This window comes from Phascolarctos cinereus, unplaced genomic scaffold (assembly GCF_003287225.1).
Source record: "Phascolarctos cinereus isolate Bilbo 61053 unplaced genomic scaffold, phaCin_HiC Scaffold_4;HRSCAF=312, whole genome shotgun sequence".
In the NCBI taxonomy this organism is placed as follows: domain Eukaryota; kingdom Metazoa; phylum Chordata; class Mammalia; order Diprotodontia; family Phascolarctidae; genus Phascolarctos; species Phascolarctos cinereus.
Window position 1 is genome coordinate 127,918,573 of NW_027555847.1, and position 16,618 is coordinate 127,935,190.

General features: G+C 41.5%; 1 protein-coding gene across 1 annotated transcript in view; it reads left to right on the forward strand.

The window, feature by feature from the left end:
- Positions 1-14,637, forward strand: part of ABCA3 (ATP binding cassette subfamily A member 3) — a 117,486-nt gene extending 102,849 nt beyond the window's left edge. The window contains 5 exon segments of the mRNA XM_021006534.2: positions 3,752-3,939; positions 10,874-11,044; positions 11,573-11,772; positions 12,727-12,800; positions 13,326-14,637. Of these exon segments, the coding sequence (XP_020862193.1) occupies positions 3,752-3,939; positions 10,874-11,044; positions 11,573-11,772; positions 12,727-12,800; positions 13,326-13,454 (762 nt within the window). The 3' untranslated portion in view covers positions 13,455-14,637.
- Positions 14,638-16,618: the final 1,981 nt, after the last annotated feature.

Genomic DNA, 16,618 nt, shown 5'->3' on the forward strand with positions numbered 1-16,618 from the left:
GGAGGTACTGCAGGTTAGCCCAGAGGGAGAGGGGCAGAGAGTGAGAAACAGATGCCTATATGAGTAGACGCAGCATAGGTTTGGGGGAAGGCACTAGCATCCAGGAGTTTAGGAAAGGGTAGATAAAAGAAGTAGAAGATGGTGCTTGAGTTGACCTCTGGAGAAAACTTAGGATTTTTAGAGGCTGAGATGAGGAGGATATGCATTTCAGACATGAGATATAGCCAGTGAAAAGACATGGAGAGGGAAGAACCTTCTTATTTATGTGCTACCCCTCACTGAAAGCCCCTAATTCCCATACTTTAAGCCATTAGCTAGAAATCCACATCTTCTTCTTTTTAGCCAGCTGTTTAGGTCCCAAATTTGCCTCTCTTCTGAATGCCCAACTTCCGGTTGGCACAAATAATAAAAACACTTGTCTTCCTAAGTTTTTTGCCCAAGACTTTGTAATTTTCAGCTAATGTTCTTTCTGGTAGTACCATTTATCACCAAATAAGTCACCCAGGTGAAACCTATTAAGTTTGACAAGTGTCAGGAGGCTCTCCCTTTCTGGTTTGTCAGACCAACAAAGAGCTGTCTTGGTTCCTCAGCGGGGAGTCACCAGTCACTGCCACTCATCTCCTCTTTCTCTGACTATTACTGCATGATTTCTTATCTGATGGCTTTTGTGGCTCTAAATCATCTTTCCTTGGAATCTCAGCAAGTGCTTTTTTTTAAAGGTTCACAAAGCACTTTTTTAATAAGAATTCATTTTTTAAGAAATCTAGTAAATAGTATTTTCCCACTTACATGTAAAGGTAGTTTTCAACATTCATTCTTTTTATAAGATTTTGAGTTCCGAATTTTTCTCCCTCCCTTCCATCCTCCCTTCCCAAGAAGGCAAGCAATCTGATATAGATTATACATGTGCAATCATGTTGTGTGGGACAGAGACCACCTACCCAAATTAAAAACCAGAGTCTTGACAAAAGTTTGCAAAAAGGAGGAATCTCTTCATTGACTTTCTCGAGAAAGGGCACCCCCGTGCTGCCTCAGCTGCCCCAAGAGTTTGAGTGCTTTTTGTTAAAGGCAAGACTACATAGACTCCAGCATAGCAGCCCACCCTAACCCCCTTCCCGTCGGCTCATTGACTGAGCCTCAGGTATACAATCTGTTCGTGTAAAAACTACCCCAGGAACAGAGAGAACAAAGAGGTATAGAAATTATGTTAGCATGTTCCCCTTTTCAGGGCCTCACAGCTTCAGTAGCCTTTTACCCAAGGTCATATAACTAGCTAGAGGATGAGATAGGATGCTCTTATGGCTCCGGAATTTCTGCTAACACTATCTAATTGTAGGGGAGAGAGAAGGCTAGGGGAGGGGGTCTTGCATTCTGAGGGGTCTTCAGTTAGTGTTGGTACACATGTACCACTCAAAAGCAACAATATCAGAACCGTTAACAAGAACTAATGACCCTTTGAGGAGGCTTCACTTCTGAGAGATCATCTCTCACAATGTTAAACATGTTTGCACATTAGTCATGTTGTGAAAGAAGAAACAGAACAAAAGGGAAAAACCACAAAAAACGGTGAAAATAGTATAAGAAGCTGCTTTTTTGTGAGATGATCCAGCTACCCCTCCGCATCTACTATTTAGCTCCAGATATTTAATGGGCCTCCTTCCTCCTTTTTTTAATCTTGCAGCCTCTTGTCACAGAGTAACAATTCCACATGCTTCTTCACCTAATTTTTCTTCTTTGTTTCCTCCCTGAAGGCATTCTTTCAGGAACACTTCATTTTACCTGACAGCCTGCTTCTTTCAGCCCTTTGACCTTCTTTTCTAGGGCAGAAATCAACAGAGGTGTTACTTGGTATTGGCAAAAAAGCATATTCCCTGAAGTTCACTGCAGATTTCTCCTTGCCCTCCATACTTGCTTAAAAGAAAGATCCTCAGTTCTTGGTCTTCTTGATAGTTAGCTGAGAGGGCTGCCTTTATGAATTAACTGCTGCGATAGCCTGTTTGCCATCCCTGTTTCATGCACAATGCACAGGGAGCTCCTGACCAGGACAATTTACTGATGGGGGAATCTCCCTTTTTTGGAAATTGGACGTTTCAGTTGGCAATGAGTGTGTTCCCACTTTGTTCACAGAAATACTTCCTGGGGAGAAAACTAGTTTTCTCTTTCCCTTTGAATTCTAGATGTCTTCTTATTCTTGCCTGGCTTCCTCACGCATCAGTAAGCACATAAGGTCTGTGTGAATAGCAAACCTTTAAAGATGTGGTTTGAATTTGATGATTTGCTTGTACGGTTGACATTTTGGGGAAAGATATGAGGGCTTCAGTTTTTTGCCCACAGCCTTATTTGGCTTTGTTGTCTATCTCCAGATGTTGATTGGTGAGCTGTAGGTCTCAGATCAAGCCCCACTTGGTCATTGTTTAGGCCTTAATTGGCTCAGAGTGAATGTAAATAGCAGTTATTTCTGTTTTGGCCAGAAGCACTGAAATTGTTCTCCCTCCCAGATTGATTTTTTTTTTAACTAGGTAAAAGAGGCCATTCTTTGCCTCATTTCTTATCTAGCCTTCATCATTGAATGGGAATTGGGTCAGTCAAACTAAGACCTGTTAAAGACCTTAGCTTAAAAAGGCCAGGGTCTCCCACTGCATCCAGGGCTCTCTCCAATTGTCCTAATCAATATAAGAGAAAGTAAGGCTGGTGACTTTGCACAGCCCTACGTCACTTAAATCCAATTCACTTGCAAGTCAAGACATCACCTCCCTGTTGTCATGGTCCTCTTCAGGAACACAGGACGAATGACAACAATATATGCTAGTACGATGGTAGGTTAACTAAACTTCCTTGCACATTTCTAGGGCTGTGAAGGCCCACAAAGAAAACAAGTCATTTAATCCAACACCAAATGCTGTAGCGTCTGGCTAGATTTGATATTATTAGGTCCCAGAGTTTTTAGCAGAAATATCTTTTAAGACAGAAAGGGAGGGAAATTCTGCTTGTCTGCTGCACTAAACATGTAGTTACTATTAAAACGAAAAACCGTATTATAAAACTAAAACTTGTCCATCTCACAAGCTGATTGGCTGCTAAATGCCATTACTGACATGACCAGTCCATGTTCCTGGACAGTCTCCTGTGCATCTGGACACCTGCCTTATTCCCAGAGCCCTTTGACAAGCCTGAGTACCATTACACCCCAGGGCTGTATTTTCCTGCCTTTCTCATCCATGTCTGTTTAATTGTAAACCCATATTTTGGGATGTAGAGCAGCTACCCTAAGAGCCTAGTGATGTTGATAACATCATTGAGCCAGGCAAAATCCTCTGTGTGACTTTCCAATTGTAAATTTCTCTCAGTATTCTGTGCTAGACACACTCAACTAGAATTTAGCAGAGATATAGGCTGGTGTTTAATAGAACATTCTGACTCTATGCTTCAGGAAATCCAGGGATAATCCTGAAAGGGAGACATTGGAAGGTACCAATCCAATCCAGTTGGCTCCAGCTATAAGGAATGCAGGGAATTCTTTTTTTAATTTTAATTTAATTTAATTTTAATTGCTATCCATTAGATAATAGTAGAGAATCCTGGAAAGGGAAATCTTTGGGACAAATACTTCTCCTGGGTAGGATCATGGATAGAATGGCTTCTGAGTCCTTTGTCTTGACAGATTCTATAGCATATGCCTATGATAGGGTTTTCTCATTTGATCACACCTTTCTACCTGCCCCCATCTCCTGGGGATTTATTATTCTTTTAGGTACGGCAGCGAATAGGCTACTGTCCTCAATTTGATGCCTTGTTGGAACACATGACTGGACGAGAGACTCTGATCATGTATGCCCGGCTGCGGGGCATCCCTGAGTGCCATATTGGCCACTGTGTGAAGAACGTATTACAGGGGCTGCTCCTGGAACCCTATGCAGACAAACTTGTCAGGACCTACAGGTAGGCCTCTTCATTCACTTCTCTACACAGGATGCCATATGTAGGTAAAATGGCTTCTCCTCTACTGCAGTGGGGTGTCTCCCTCCTTGGTAAAGGAAATGGATGTTTCCACATTGGCCAGGCCACTATCAGTGAGGCAGCCTCATAAAGAAGAGTGATGACTGCTGACAGCTGGAGGGCCACCAGGGAGACCTGTTCCTGTGGCCTGGTTTGACACCATTCCATACCATCAGGCTTGCCATACAGGGACTGGTCCTTGTCTCAGAGCATACCTCACACCTTCCTTTGTTATAGAGGATTTGGGGGAGAATATGTACAAGATTAACATAGGATCTTCTAGAAGGTGTTGGGGGGTGGGGGTTTGTGTGTGTATATGTGTGTGTGTGTGTGTGTGTGTGTGTGTGTGTGTGTGTGTGAAGGTTGTGAGCTGAAATGACAGAGGGAAAGCCTTCATCATGATTTCATGAATGTATTAAAGCTGAGGCGTCACATATGGGGCCTGCATTAAGGCTGCAACATTCCAGAGTGAGGCTCAACCAAATCAAAAGTGTAATTGGGAAATAACTAAGCCAATAAAAATTTTGCAGTAGAACATGAGTAACATGGATATGTAGTTTTGTAAGTCAGTATGTAGCCTACAGGAATCTTCACATAGACACCGCTGCATTGGAGTTTTTCTTTTGCTTTTCCCTCAGGGAATCCTCAGAATCTGATTTCCTTTATCTGTTATCTAATTCTGTTCTTTTTCATCATCCATCTGTTTTGTTGTGGGATTGAAGCTCTGTTTTATCTTTGTTCTTAATGATTTTCTGCTTATTTTCCAGTGACATATTCAGTCATCTGTATTTACCAGTTTTTGTTGCTCATTCTTGCTCCCACATTCTTTTGGGAAACTTTAATATATTTACTTTAAATACAGGAATTATCCATTTTCTCATATTTTTTTCAACATTTAATGGACTCGTGCTTTTGTTAGTACAGGTATGGAAAATTCCGACACAAGCCATACCCCACAGCTTCAAAGGCAGTCTGAGTTGCTGTGCCTGACAATCCATTGTTCTGGGTTGAATCTGTCAATGGGCTTCTTTTAACTCAGGCTGATCTTCAGCTGATAGATGTGACTACACCACACTTGAAGCCCATCCAACTTGCCATGATGAGTCACAGCTTATATTTAGGAAAACCTGGGTTCAAATCCTGTTCCATACTTTCTCACTGTATTACTCTCACAAATGCCCCTCTGAACCCATTTCCTCCTCTGTCACATAGGAATAATAGTAGTACCTGCCTTAAAAGATGTTGTGAAGATCAAGTGAGATGTATGGAAAGCACTTGAAATCTTAATGTGCTGTTTTAAAATACCACTGTGATATATCATAGCAGGACTTTCATGGAGACTTGTATATTTCTTGGAAATACTCTATTTTGTCTATGTGATGTATATTTTTTCTAGGCTCTTATTCTGGTTGGTTTATTTTTAAGCATTTTTAAAAACATTTATTTTTATAATTTTATTTTATGCATCTAAAAGTATATTAAAATTATGGAATTTTTGAATTATATTTAATTTTTTTCATTCAATAAAAATCTACCTTGTCTCCCTCCAGTTGAGAATAAAAGAAACACAAAACCCCTTTTATAAAAGCATATAGAGAAACAAAACAAATGTCCACATTGGCCACGTCCAAATATATATACACACATATATATATGTATGTGTGTATATATCTATATCTATATCTATATCTATATCTATATCTATATCTATATATATATATATATATATATATATATATATATATATATATATATATATATATAATGTCTCATGTCTCCTTCTGCACTCTCAGTTCTTCACCTCTTAGTCAGGAAGCAGGATAGCCTGTTCTATCATTAGTCCTTTGGAATCCTGGTTGTTCATTACACTCATCGGGATTTCTTAATTCTTTCAAAGTTGTTTGTCTTTACCATATTGTTGTCATTATGTACATTGTTCTTCTGGTTCTGTTCACTTCATTCCACATCAGTTCATACAGGTCTTCCCAAGTTTCTCTGAAACCATTCCCTTCATCATTTCTTACAACACAGTAGTATTCTGTCACATTTATATACCATAACTTGTTCAGCCATTCACCAGTTGATGGGTATTCCCTTCAATTTTCCATTCTCTGCCACCTTAAAAAGAGCTATCAACATTTTTGTACATTCTTGGGGTTAGTTTTGTTGAGGATTACTCTCTCCCTTAAACTACCCTCCTTTTAATTCCCCCTTCTCCATTTTCTCCTTCCCCTCTTATTTCCCCATTAAGTGAAATGTATTTCTGTACTCAGCTCTGTGTGTGTGTGTGTATGTGTGTGTATGTGTGTGTGTTTGTATTCTTCCCTCTTTTGATCAGTTTAGATGAGAGCGAGGTTCAGATGTCAGCCATTCTTTCTACCCTCTCCTCCTTGTTTTTATAGATTTCTACCTATGCACCCTCATTAAGCGTAGTAATGTTCCCTAACCTTCCTTTCTCTTGCCTCACCAGCCCAACATAGTCCTCTTTCCCTCTTTCCATTCTTCTTGGAATGCTATGTCTTGACTCTCAATACCTAACAGAGCCATTCCCAGGCCCTCTATAACCCCTGATGAGGTCAGAGGGGCACACCCATATACTTTGTCCTCAGCCCAAAATAGAAGGTGCAGTGGAGGAGCTCTGGACTGAGAGTAAGAAGCCTTGTATTTAAATCCTAGCTTGGGCAAATCAAGTCAGCCAGTATTTATGAAGTGCCTGAGGTGTGCTGGGCCCTATGCTAAGTGCTAGGGATGCAAAGAAAGGCAAAAGTCCTTGCCCTCAGCAAGCTCACAGGGCAGAGAGCATGCAGACTGCTATAGGCAAATGAGCTACAGATGAAAAACTGAGGAGAGCCGAGGGGAGGCACCAAGATGAAGTAAGAAAGCTGGGAAAGGCTTCTCAAGGAAGTTGGGACTTGACCTGGAACTTGAAAGGACGTGGCCAATGTGGACATTTGTTTTGTTTCTCTATATGCTTTTATAAAAGGGGTTTTGTGTTTCTTTTATTCTCAACTGGAGGGAGACAAGGTAGATTTTTATTGAATGAAAAAAATTAAATATAATTCAAAAATTCCATAATTTTAATATACTTTTAGATGCATAAAATAAAATTATAAAAATAAATGTTTTTAAAAATGCTTAAAAATAAACCAACCAGAATAAGAGCCTAGAAAAAATATACATCACATAGACAAAATAGAGTATTTCCAAGAAATATACAAGTCTCCATGAAAGTCCTGCTATGATATATCACAGTGGTATTTTAAAACAGCACATTAAGATTTCAAGTGCTTTCCATACATCTCACTTGATCTTCACAACATCTTTCTCTTGAAAGTGAAGGAGGTGAACTGAACGATCTGTGAGGGCCCTTTAATTCTCTGGATGGGATAGCTAGATGGCACAGTGGACCTGTGTCAGGAGGACCTGAGTTCAAATGTGACCTCAGACACTTGACACTTACTAGCTGTATGACCCTGGGCAAGTCACTTAAATCCAATTGCCTCACCAAAAAGCAAAATAAAACAAAACAAAATTTCTCTGTGGAGCAGAGGTGGTGTTTTCAGTTCAAGTTGAAAGCTGGCAAACATCACTACACAAGATTTCTTTTTTTCACATTGAAACCCTTTTTTGAATTTTTTTTAAGGAATACTGCATTGTGCAAGATAACTTAGAGTACAGACAGACATTTCTTGAGTCCCTTCACCTCTTTTAAACTGAGATGCTAACCTGCACTTTGAACCTAGACACGCATTCTATGTTCACAAGTCATTGCGGACTTTGCCTTGCTCTTCCTTGTTGATCGAGATACCAAGTCCATGTCTTTCACACAGTTTGTGACCTTTCATTAATATCTTTACAATTCTTTATAACCTCTTGATTACTTGATAAGAGGCAGTAACCTATATAGTGGAGAGAGGATCGACCTACCTATTGTAGGGTCAGAAAATCCTGGGTTCAAGTTCTGCTTTAGCCACAAACTGGGGGTGTGATCACGTTTAAGTCACATTTCCAGACAACTGTTAGTCTTTAGACAATTCGATTCAGAGGAGCTGCTGATCTACAACAGAGGGAGTTTACACATTGAGAGTTCACCAGACTTTTAAAATTACAGGTCCAAATCCCTCCAAAAAACCAGCAATCTGGCAGCCACACCCACCTTCCTTTCCCTTCTCTCACTAATCCTTTGTCTTACCACATTGTTACTTTTCCTTACTTACAAACTACTTCCTCCTCTTCTATCCTTTTCCCCCTTCAGATTGAGCTCTTTATGTTCAACTGTCTTGTTCTTCAACTTTTCTTCAAATTCTCCAAAATGTCTCTGCCCCAGATTCTGTCTCTGAGCTCTTCATATCACTTTCTTGGTTTCCTTTTCTTTACTCAGCTTGAGTATTTCTCTTTCTCCAGCCCCTTAAATTCAAGTCAGCCTACTACGTGCCAGGCATTGTGCGAAGTGCTGGGGGATACAAAGAAAGGCAAAAACCAAAACCACAGTCCCTGACCTCAAGGAGCCCACAATCTAATGGGAGGGACAACTATTCAAACAACTATGTACAAATAAAATGTATACAGCCTAAAATGGAAATGCTCTAGGAGGCATGGCACTAAGATTTTGGATTGGGAAAGGTCTCTTGTAGAAGGTGTAATTTTAGGTGAGACTTGAAGGAAGAAGCCATGAGGTGTAGACGTGGAAGGAGAGCCAGTGGGAAACAGCTAGTGAAAAGGCCTGGTGTTGGGGCCAGGACTAGCAAGGAGGCCAGTGTCCCTGGGTCACAGAGTATATGTGCAGGGGTGGAGTGAGGTGGAAGAAGACTCGAAAGATAGGAAGGGGCCAGGTTATGAAAGGCGTTAGAAGCCAACCAAGGGATTTTATTTTTGATCCTGAAAGCAATAGAGAGCACTGGACTTGATTGGAAATGGGGAGTGAAAAGACTTTAGGAAGTTCAGTTAGACAGCCACGTGGAAGATGGACCTGAATGCGGAGAGGCTTGAGGCAGGGAGACCAACCAGCAGCCATTTAATAGTCCATGTGGGAGATGATGAGGGCCAGCACCAAGACGGAGGAAATGTGAGAATTCAAAATTCAAAAGATTCAAAAGATATTTTGAAGGTAGACATGATAGGACTTTATAACTGATTGGATATGGGGGGAAGGAGGAAAGAGAAGGAGGAGTCAGGGATGACACTTTGGTTACAAGCCTGGATGCTTGGAAGAATGGTGGTGCCCCTCAATAGTAATAGAGAACTTAGAGAGAAAGGAAGGTTTGGGAAGAAGGATAACAAATTCGGTTTTGGATGTGCTGATTTTAAAATAGCTACAGGACATCCAACTGGAGGTGTCCAGTAGGCATTTGGAGATGTGGGACTGGAGATCTCGAGGTATATAAAGGCTGGACAAATAGAACTGAGAATAATCTGAAAAGAATTGGTAGTTGAATCCATGGTAGCTGTTGAGATCACCAAGTGAAATAATATGGTGGGAGAAGAAAAGAAGGCCCAGGACAGTGCCTTATGCCATACAACCCTCCCCTTAAGAAGAGGGAATTAGAGAATGTTGAGCAGTCAGATCCAAAGAGAAGGCATTAATGGTTATGAACATGGAAACACACCTCTAGTGGAGGATCCCGGGGATCTGTTCTTGGTTCTGCATTAACATTTTTATCAGTGATTTAGATAAAGATGTACTTGATACATTTATAAAATTTGTAGATGAAACAGGGAGGATTAGTTTTGAGTTTTTGTTTTTTAAGTAAACAGTATAAAATGGAAATTCATGGTTTTATGTTGAATCCTCATCTTATGTTATGCTGTGTAAATGGAAATTTTCCCTTTTTTTTGTCTTTTTGTATTTAAGTTCAAAATGAGTAAAAAAAAATTTTAAAAGTAAAAAGGAAAGAAAGAAGATAATACTACTTCATTTAACTGATAGTCTGGATAAATTGCAATTCCATGGGTATATTTCAATAGATTTTGACAAAATTATAGTAAAAGTTAATATGGAAAAACAATAGGACAAAAATATAAAAAATTGTTTGAGATAATTGGGAATTTTTTTTCTAGAATGTTCACCTTGTCATCTTAGTTTTGTTTTTCTCTTGTGTATTAGTTTATTTTTATATAATCAGTTATTATATATTTATATAATCAGTTTATTACTGTTAATTTCTTCTGTTGTTTAAATAATTAAGAAAATTTTCCCATCTACAACTGGGATACATGTAAACACTATTCTGTTTTCTTAAAATATTGTTTAAAAAGTACCAAACTCTTTGACATCTTTGGAATTTATTATGGCATATGATGTTAGGTATGGGTGTAAATTTATTTTTCTGTATATTGGTATCCAGTTTTCCCTCTGCCATTTGCTGCATTGTTGTTTGTTTTCTATTGCTTCATTTTACTTGATTTGTCACATGTTAAACTCTTGTAGTAGTTTGAATATTCTTCTACGGGCCTTATTCTCTTCTAATAGTCTATTTTCATATTTTAACCCAGTACCAGACCATTTTAACAGTTGTTGAAGTGATCTTTCCCTCATCTGATCCCCTAGTACTTTGTTCCTCTTATGTACTTATTATACTTTATATTTTATTTATCTATATGTATCTTATCTCCCATAACCATATCATAAAGTCCTTGAAGGAAATTATATACATTAGGCTCTTAATAAATCATTTAAATGAATGAATGAATGCATATTTGGATAGTTATTTATATCATATAGTTTGTTAACTATAATAAAGTCTAGCTGGGAGATAGTTAAATTTATATTCTAATGACGCATTCCCCTATCCCTCTGCTCCCCAGTGTTCTGGACTGGAATCTGGGAATTTGTGTCATTTTATAGTTATCCCATTTCTTCTCTTCTCTTGTGGCACAGCGGGGGCAACAAGCGTAAGCTGAGCACTGGTATTGCCCTGATTGGAGAGCCATCAGTTGTCTTCCTGGATGAGCCATCCACTGGCATGGACCCTGTAGCCCGGCGCCTGCTCTGGGACACAGTGACACGAGCCCGTGAATCTGGCAAGGCCATCGTCATCACCTCCCACAGGTAGAGGAAGAACAGTGGGAAGTGGTAGAGGTGGTAGAAAGAGCATCTGATTGAGGCAGGAGATGGATTCCAATCTCAAGCACAGATCCCAAGATAGGAAATCATTTCCCTGGTCCTTGGTTTATCTTGTTTGAAAATGAGGAGTTTGAACTGTTCTATAAACTGCAATAGGGACGAAGATGAGGGGTGGGGACAGGACTGAGGACATGGATTAGTACGTGTTAAGGAAAGAGGAAGGGTTATAAGAAACTGACAGAGAACTAGTCAGGCTCTTCCAGAAAGGACTGTAGGAATGTGTGCTATGGGATGGAATAACAGTGGGAGAAATTTCCACTAGATTTGGGTGACCGTTCCTTCCATTTTATGCTGACTGCTCTAATTCTAGTGATATATCACCATTCACCAGTCTTAGCTCAGGGCCTGCACTACCGAGCCTGTCCTCTGTAAAGATGGGAACCCAAACCTTCACTCTCTGAGAGAAGGATTCTCTAGTCCTTTCTCCCTCTAACCCCTTGCTTGACTTTCCAGCATGGAAGAGTGTGACGCTTTGTGCACCCGATTGACCATGATGGTGAATGGGCAGTTCAAGTGCCTGGGCAGCCCACAGCATCTCAAGAGCAAGTTTGGAAGTGGCTACACCCTGTTAGCCAAGGTTAAAAGCGACAGGCAAGAAGGCAAAATGGAGGCCCTGGAGTTGTTCAAGATGTTTATCAACCAGACTTTCCCAGGTACCGGAACTGAAAGCTGTAGAGCCCCTGCCCAGACGTGGAGTCCTCAAAAAGCAAGGGGGCTGGCACTGAGATTCTTAACCAGTCTTGTTCAGCCCCTGTAGCATTTTCCCTTTCCCTGAGAATATGCCTGGTGATTTCTTCAGGTATCTATAAACTGATTCTCCGTAGTCAGGCTTATTTTGCACACTGCCTGATACATGCTTTCATCTCCCTAGGGAACTAAAACTCGCTGCTATTGGCAGACGCCGAGTAGCCTTGAGAAGAAAATGTGTCGCAGAATTAAACTGCTTAGGGGCTTCCAAAGCCAAAGAGAAAAAAAGGATCCTCTGCTCTTTTATTAACAGTCCTCTACTTCCCCTCCCCCTACCCCCACCCCCCCAGCCCCGGTCACGTGGGTGTAACAGAGGCGCTCCTCAGCTTCAGCCTCTAGCAGGTTCATTCTGGATCCAGGCAGATTTCAGAAGGGTGGCAGGCAGCAGAGACCACAGATAAGGGGGTCCTATTACTTTATTCTCTTGTCTCACGTTCGCCGGCAAGAAGGGGGTGGAAGCGTCTGCCCCCTACACAGCACCCTCAGCATTCCTCATTCCTTATTCCGCAAATCCGCCTTACTGGCCAGTGCCCCTTTAATTTGTGGAGAAACAGACAAAGGAGGCAGTATGCCAACCATGAACTCCAGCGCAAGCGCACTGGGGGTGTTTACGAGCGAAACTCAAATGTTTACATTTACTATGGTTACATAATGATGAGACAGCATAGAGCAGGCGCAGAGTGGTTGTTTCATGGGCCGTGATGCTGGGAACTTGTATCAAACAAATCCATATCATAGCACTTTACATACAGTAGATAATTGAATTGACTGGATTGTTAACACTGGGTTGAAAACTAACCCTGAGGAGAAAGCCCTGCCCACTGTGTCCCTCACCAGAGCTGTCTCTTTACCCCTGGCAGGGAGCATACTGAAGGATGAACACCAAGGAATGGTCCATTACCACCTGCCCAGTAAGGACCTCAGCTGGGCGAAGGTGAGTGTGGGGGAACATCTTCCCAGTGTCAAGCTATAGTAATGCTACCTCCAGCAAGGGGCACCCAGGGGGAATTAAGCAGTCATGGTGGCAGATGACCTGGCCTTTGGGCATCTGAAAATGTGGTCAGTCCTCCTGCTTTCCTGAGCAGTTAGTTTGTCTTTCCTCTGAAACTTACCTTGGCAATACAGACCAAGATTTCTTAGCCTCAATTCTCTAAGATGATCTAAGTTCCTTGTACATTAAGAGCAGAGCAATGTGCTTAGCATTGCCCTTGAAAACATTTCTTTCCCTGGGAATCTTAAAGACAGTACTTTGGGAGGAAACTCCTTTCTTGTCCAAAGTCCCAGGAGTTTTATAACTTTGGGACAGCCTGTCCTTCCTTTTCACATTGCGGTCCTGGTGGTGGAGTAAAGAAGCCTTTCCCTGTCAAGCCTCACTTTAAAGCCCCTGGCATAAACAGAGAAGCAGTCCCTCTCTCCCATCAGGTGGAGGCTGCAGCAGTGACTCTGTGCTTTCCCACAGGTGTTTGGCATCTTGGAGAAAGCCAAAGAAAAATACGGACTAGACGACTATTCCGTCAGTCAAGTCTCACTGGAACAAGTCTTCATGAGCTTTGCCCATTTACAGTCTTCATCAGAAGACGAACGGTGAACAGCAGCATCCACAAAGTTGGCTTGCAGGGGGTACTTGTTAAAGGTTGTCACACAAATAAGTGACACCCTCTCACCACTTTTTATCCTGCACCTTTATTTTTAGTTGGTTCTTTTTCTATTATGGATATGATAACTAAGTATCCATAATAACAGACTTTCATACTGCTCTCAGATTAGAAATGATGAGCATGCTCTGGACAGCAGAATAGGACCTTAAGGCTCATGGTGAATTTACTTGTGAATGTAGTCATTTAAGGCAACTCAGAGCCCTTAAATACTAAGCCAGAATCAACAGTAGAGAAGCCCTCTTAAGCAGTGTGTCAAGGAGTAAGGAATTCAGGGAAGGAAAGGACAGTGCTAATCCTCACACTAGTCATTTGGCAGACCCCAAGATATCTGGCTCCATGGGAGTCAGTGGCCACCAGCCTAAAGAGATTGATAACACCATTAGAGTCCAGGAGTAAGGTGTGAAAGCAGGGAATTCTGCTTCTTATTCTCCAGAGTGACCTGAAACTGTGACCCTGATTCCAGTTAAGCAAAATACAAACTTGGGCAGAGACATGTATCCATTTTTCCAGGGTGGTGACCTCTGACTGTTGCCCTGTGTCCTAGGTGAATTAATTTACCATTCACTTCTTGCATTGGGGACCCATTTGTGGCAGGAGATGGTGCTTACCCTTCATAGTTTCTTCATCACCAATCCCTGCATGCCCCCACGATGTGTTCATGTGCACGTGTGTGATGCTATCTCTGTGTCACATTAATCATGGTGGACAAAATATTTCAGTCTTTATAAACATAGCATACTGATTGGAGGTGAGGGGAGTGGTCAGAATCTTGCACTACAGTGCCCCAGTCAGATCACATCTGCAGGTCAGTGTTCAGTTCTGGGTGGTACCGCTTCTGTGGGATGATAACTAACTAGAGTTTGTCGAGAGGAGGGGGATTTGGAAATGAGCAAATGAACATAGCTGAGGAGGCATCAGTGTGCCATAGGTGTGGTTTGAAAATTGTTATCTGCATTCTTGATAAACCCTGTTTACTTTGTTATTTTCCTACAAAGGTGCTACTGCCTACCAGAATCTTTGGGCCTTCAATGTAACACATGCGCCTTGACTTATTAAAAAATACCTACAGGCCACAGAGAACATTAAAAATATGTGCATTTATTTTAAAAAAAAGTATTGTGTCATCACTTCTTTTCTGTGTCCCTCTTGTCTTGTCCTGGGTGTTTCCACAGCTTCCCATACATCTAGTGCCAGTTTCGCAAATGAAAAATAGTAGAAAAAATAAGAAATGTTGAACCTAAAGATTTTAAGGGCTGCTATGGCCACATGTCCCTCTTAAGGCAGACCAGGTGTAATGGGTGGAAGTCACAAGGCCAAATTCAGCTTAACGTAAGGCAGAACCTATTCCACAGCTGTCTGAAGGTTGGATGACTATTAACAGGGTGGTAATAAGCACTCTGGCCCTGGGTGAAGGTAGGACCTATAAAATCCCTTCCAACTCTGATTATAAGGTTGAATCAGTTTGATCTGTTGCAAGTTATCAGCGTCCCTACTGAGCCTAACTGAACACTGCAGTTTGGCCCCGTATGTAGCATGGATCTGGTGTGATACCGGCAGCCAGCATCCACGGCCCATAAACACCAACACTGCGCTTACGCCATGCTGATACATCATTATATAACCAAAGATAATGTAAACTTAGAAGCTTAGCCCATGAACACCAACACTGTGCTTGCTCCGTGCTGATGCGTCATTCTACAACCAACGATAACATAAACTTATGAGCTTGTTGGCACGCTGCCTTCTTTGTGTTTTTCTATATATCAAACGAGCACTGGCCAATGGGTGAGGATGCTCCTACTCCTTGTCTCGGCCTGCCTCTAAGAGAATAAAGTGATTTAACGGATGCTCTGCCCCCCATCTTGTCTCGACTGGCTGTCCCGAGAGAATAAAGTGGTATTGACCCCTTATCTACAGCTCCACTATCTTCTTTTGGTTGGGCCAAATCCAGTGTGGATCTGTCTGGAGCTGAACTCCTGCATTACAGGCCCTAAACAGAGATCGTGAAGTTCACCACCCCTTTGAGTCCTTTCTGTGAGAGTAGACTCGAAGGGAATGGCTTCCCCTTAGCACATTTTACCCCAGTCCCTTTGTTTATACTATCCAGTTTCAGAAGTAAAATGCAAATTCTTTCCTTCCCTTGTTACAAAACCCACAATGGTAAGGAACTTCCAAAATCTAGGAAGGGACAACACAGGCAGTGGACAAGCCAATTCATTTCAGAGGGAAGGGCCTGTGGGTATGACTAGGAAGAGTGTTGTCATTCAAAATTTTTAACTTTTCTTCTAACTCAAAAGCCAGCCAAACTGTCCCCCAGTGTCCACCCTTCCTGCAGCAGAGGTGGCAACAGGCTTCAACAAAGATGTTCCATGGCTATCGTTGCTGCCAACTTAAACACTTGGAAATTTTCCCTTTTCTGGCCTCCACATGTCACCTTATATCACCCACACCCCTCCCATTCTTAGCCATCATGATAATGGTTGAGTGAAACATAGGTCCAGATGGCTGGAATGTTCTCTCGTCTCCTGCTATCCAAATCCTTCCCTTTCTTCAAGGCTTAGCCCAGAGGCCACCTTCTCCATGAAACTTTCCCCACATCAACCCAGTCTCTAACTTTTATAGTATTGAATAAAGAGAAGGCAATCTTCCGATTCAGTGCCACTTCTACCCTGTACATTTTAATTCCCTTCAATCCTCTTAGGAAGATTTTGGTACATTCATTATTCAGCATGCTTATCATGTGCACTATTTTGACAAACTGCACGTTTACGAGCAATCCTCCCGACTGGACGAACGACATAGAGTACACTTTCACAGGAATACATACATTTGAATCACTTATAAAAATCATTGCCAGAGGTTTCTGTTTAGATTTCACTTTTCTCCGGGATCCATGGAACTGGCTTGATTTCACTGTCATTACATTTGTGTTTGAAACAGAATCTCTAAACCCAGGCAATTTTCCAGCTCTTTGAACTTCCAGACTCTTGAGAGCTTTGACAATGATTGCTGTAATTCCAGGCTTGAAGTATTGTGGGGACTCTGATTCAGTCAAGTGAAGCTTTCTGATGTCATGATCCTGTGTTCTGCCTGA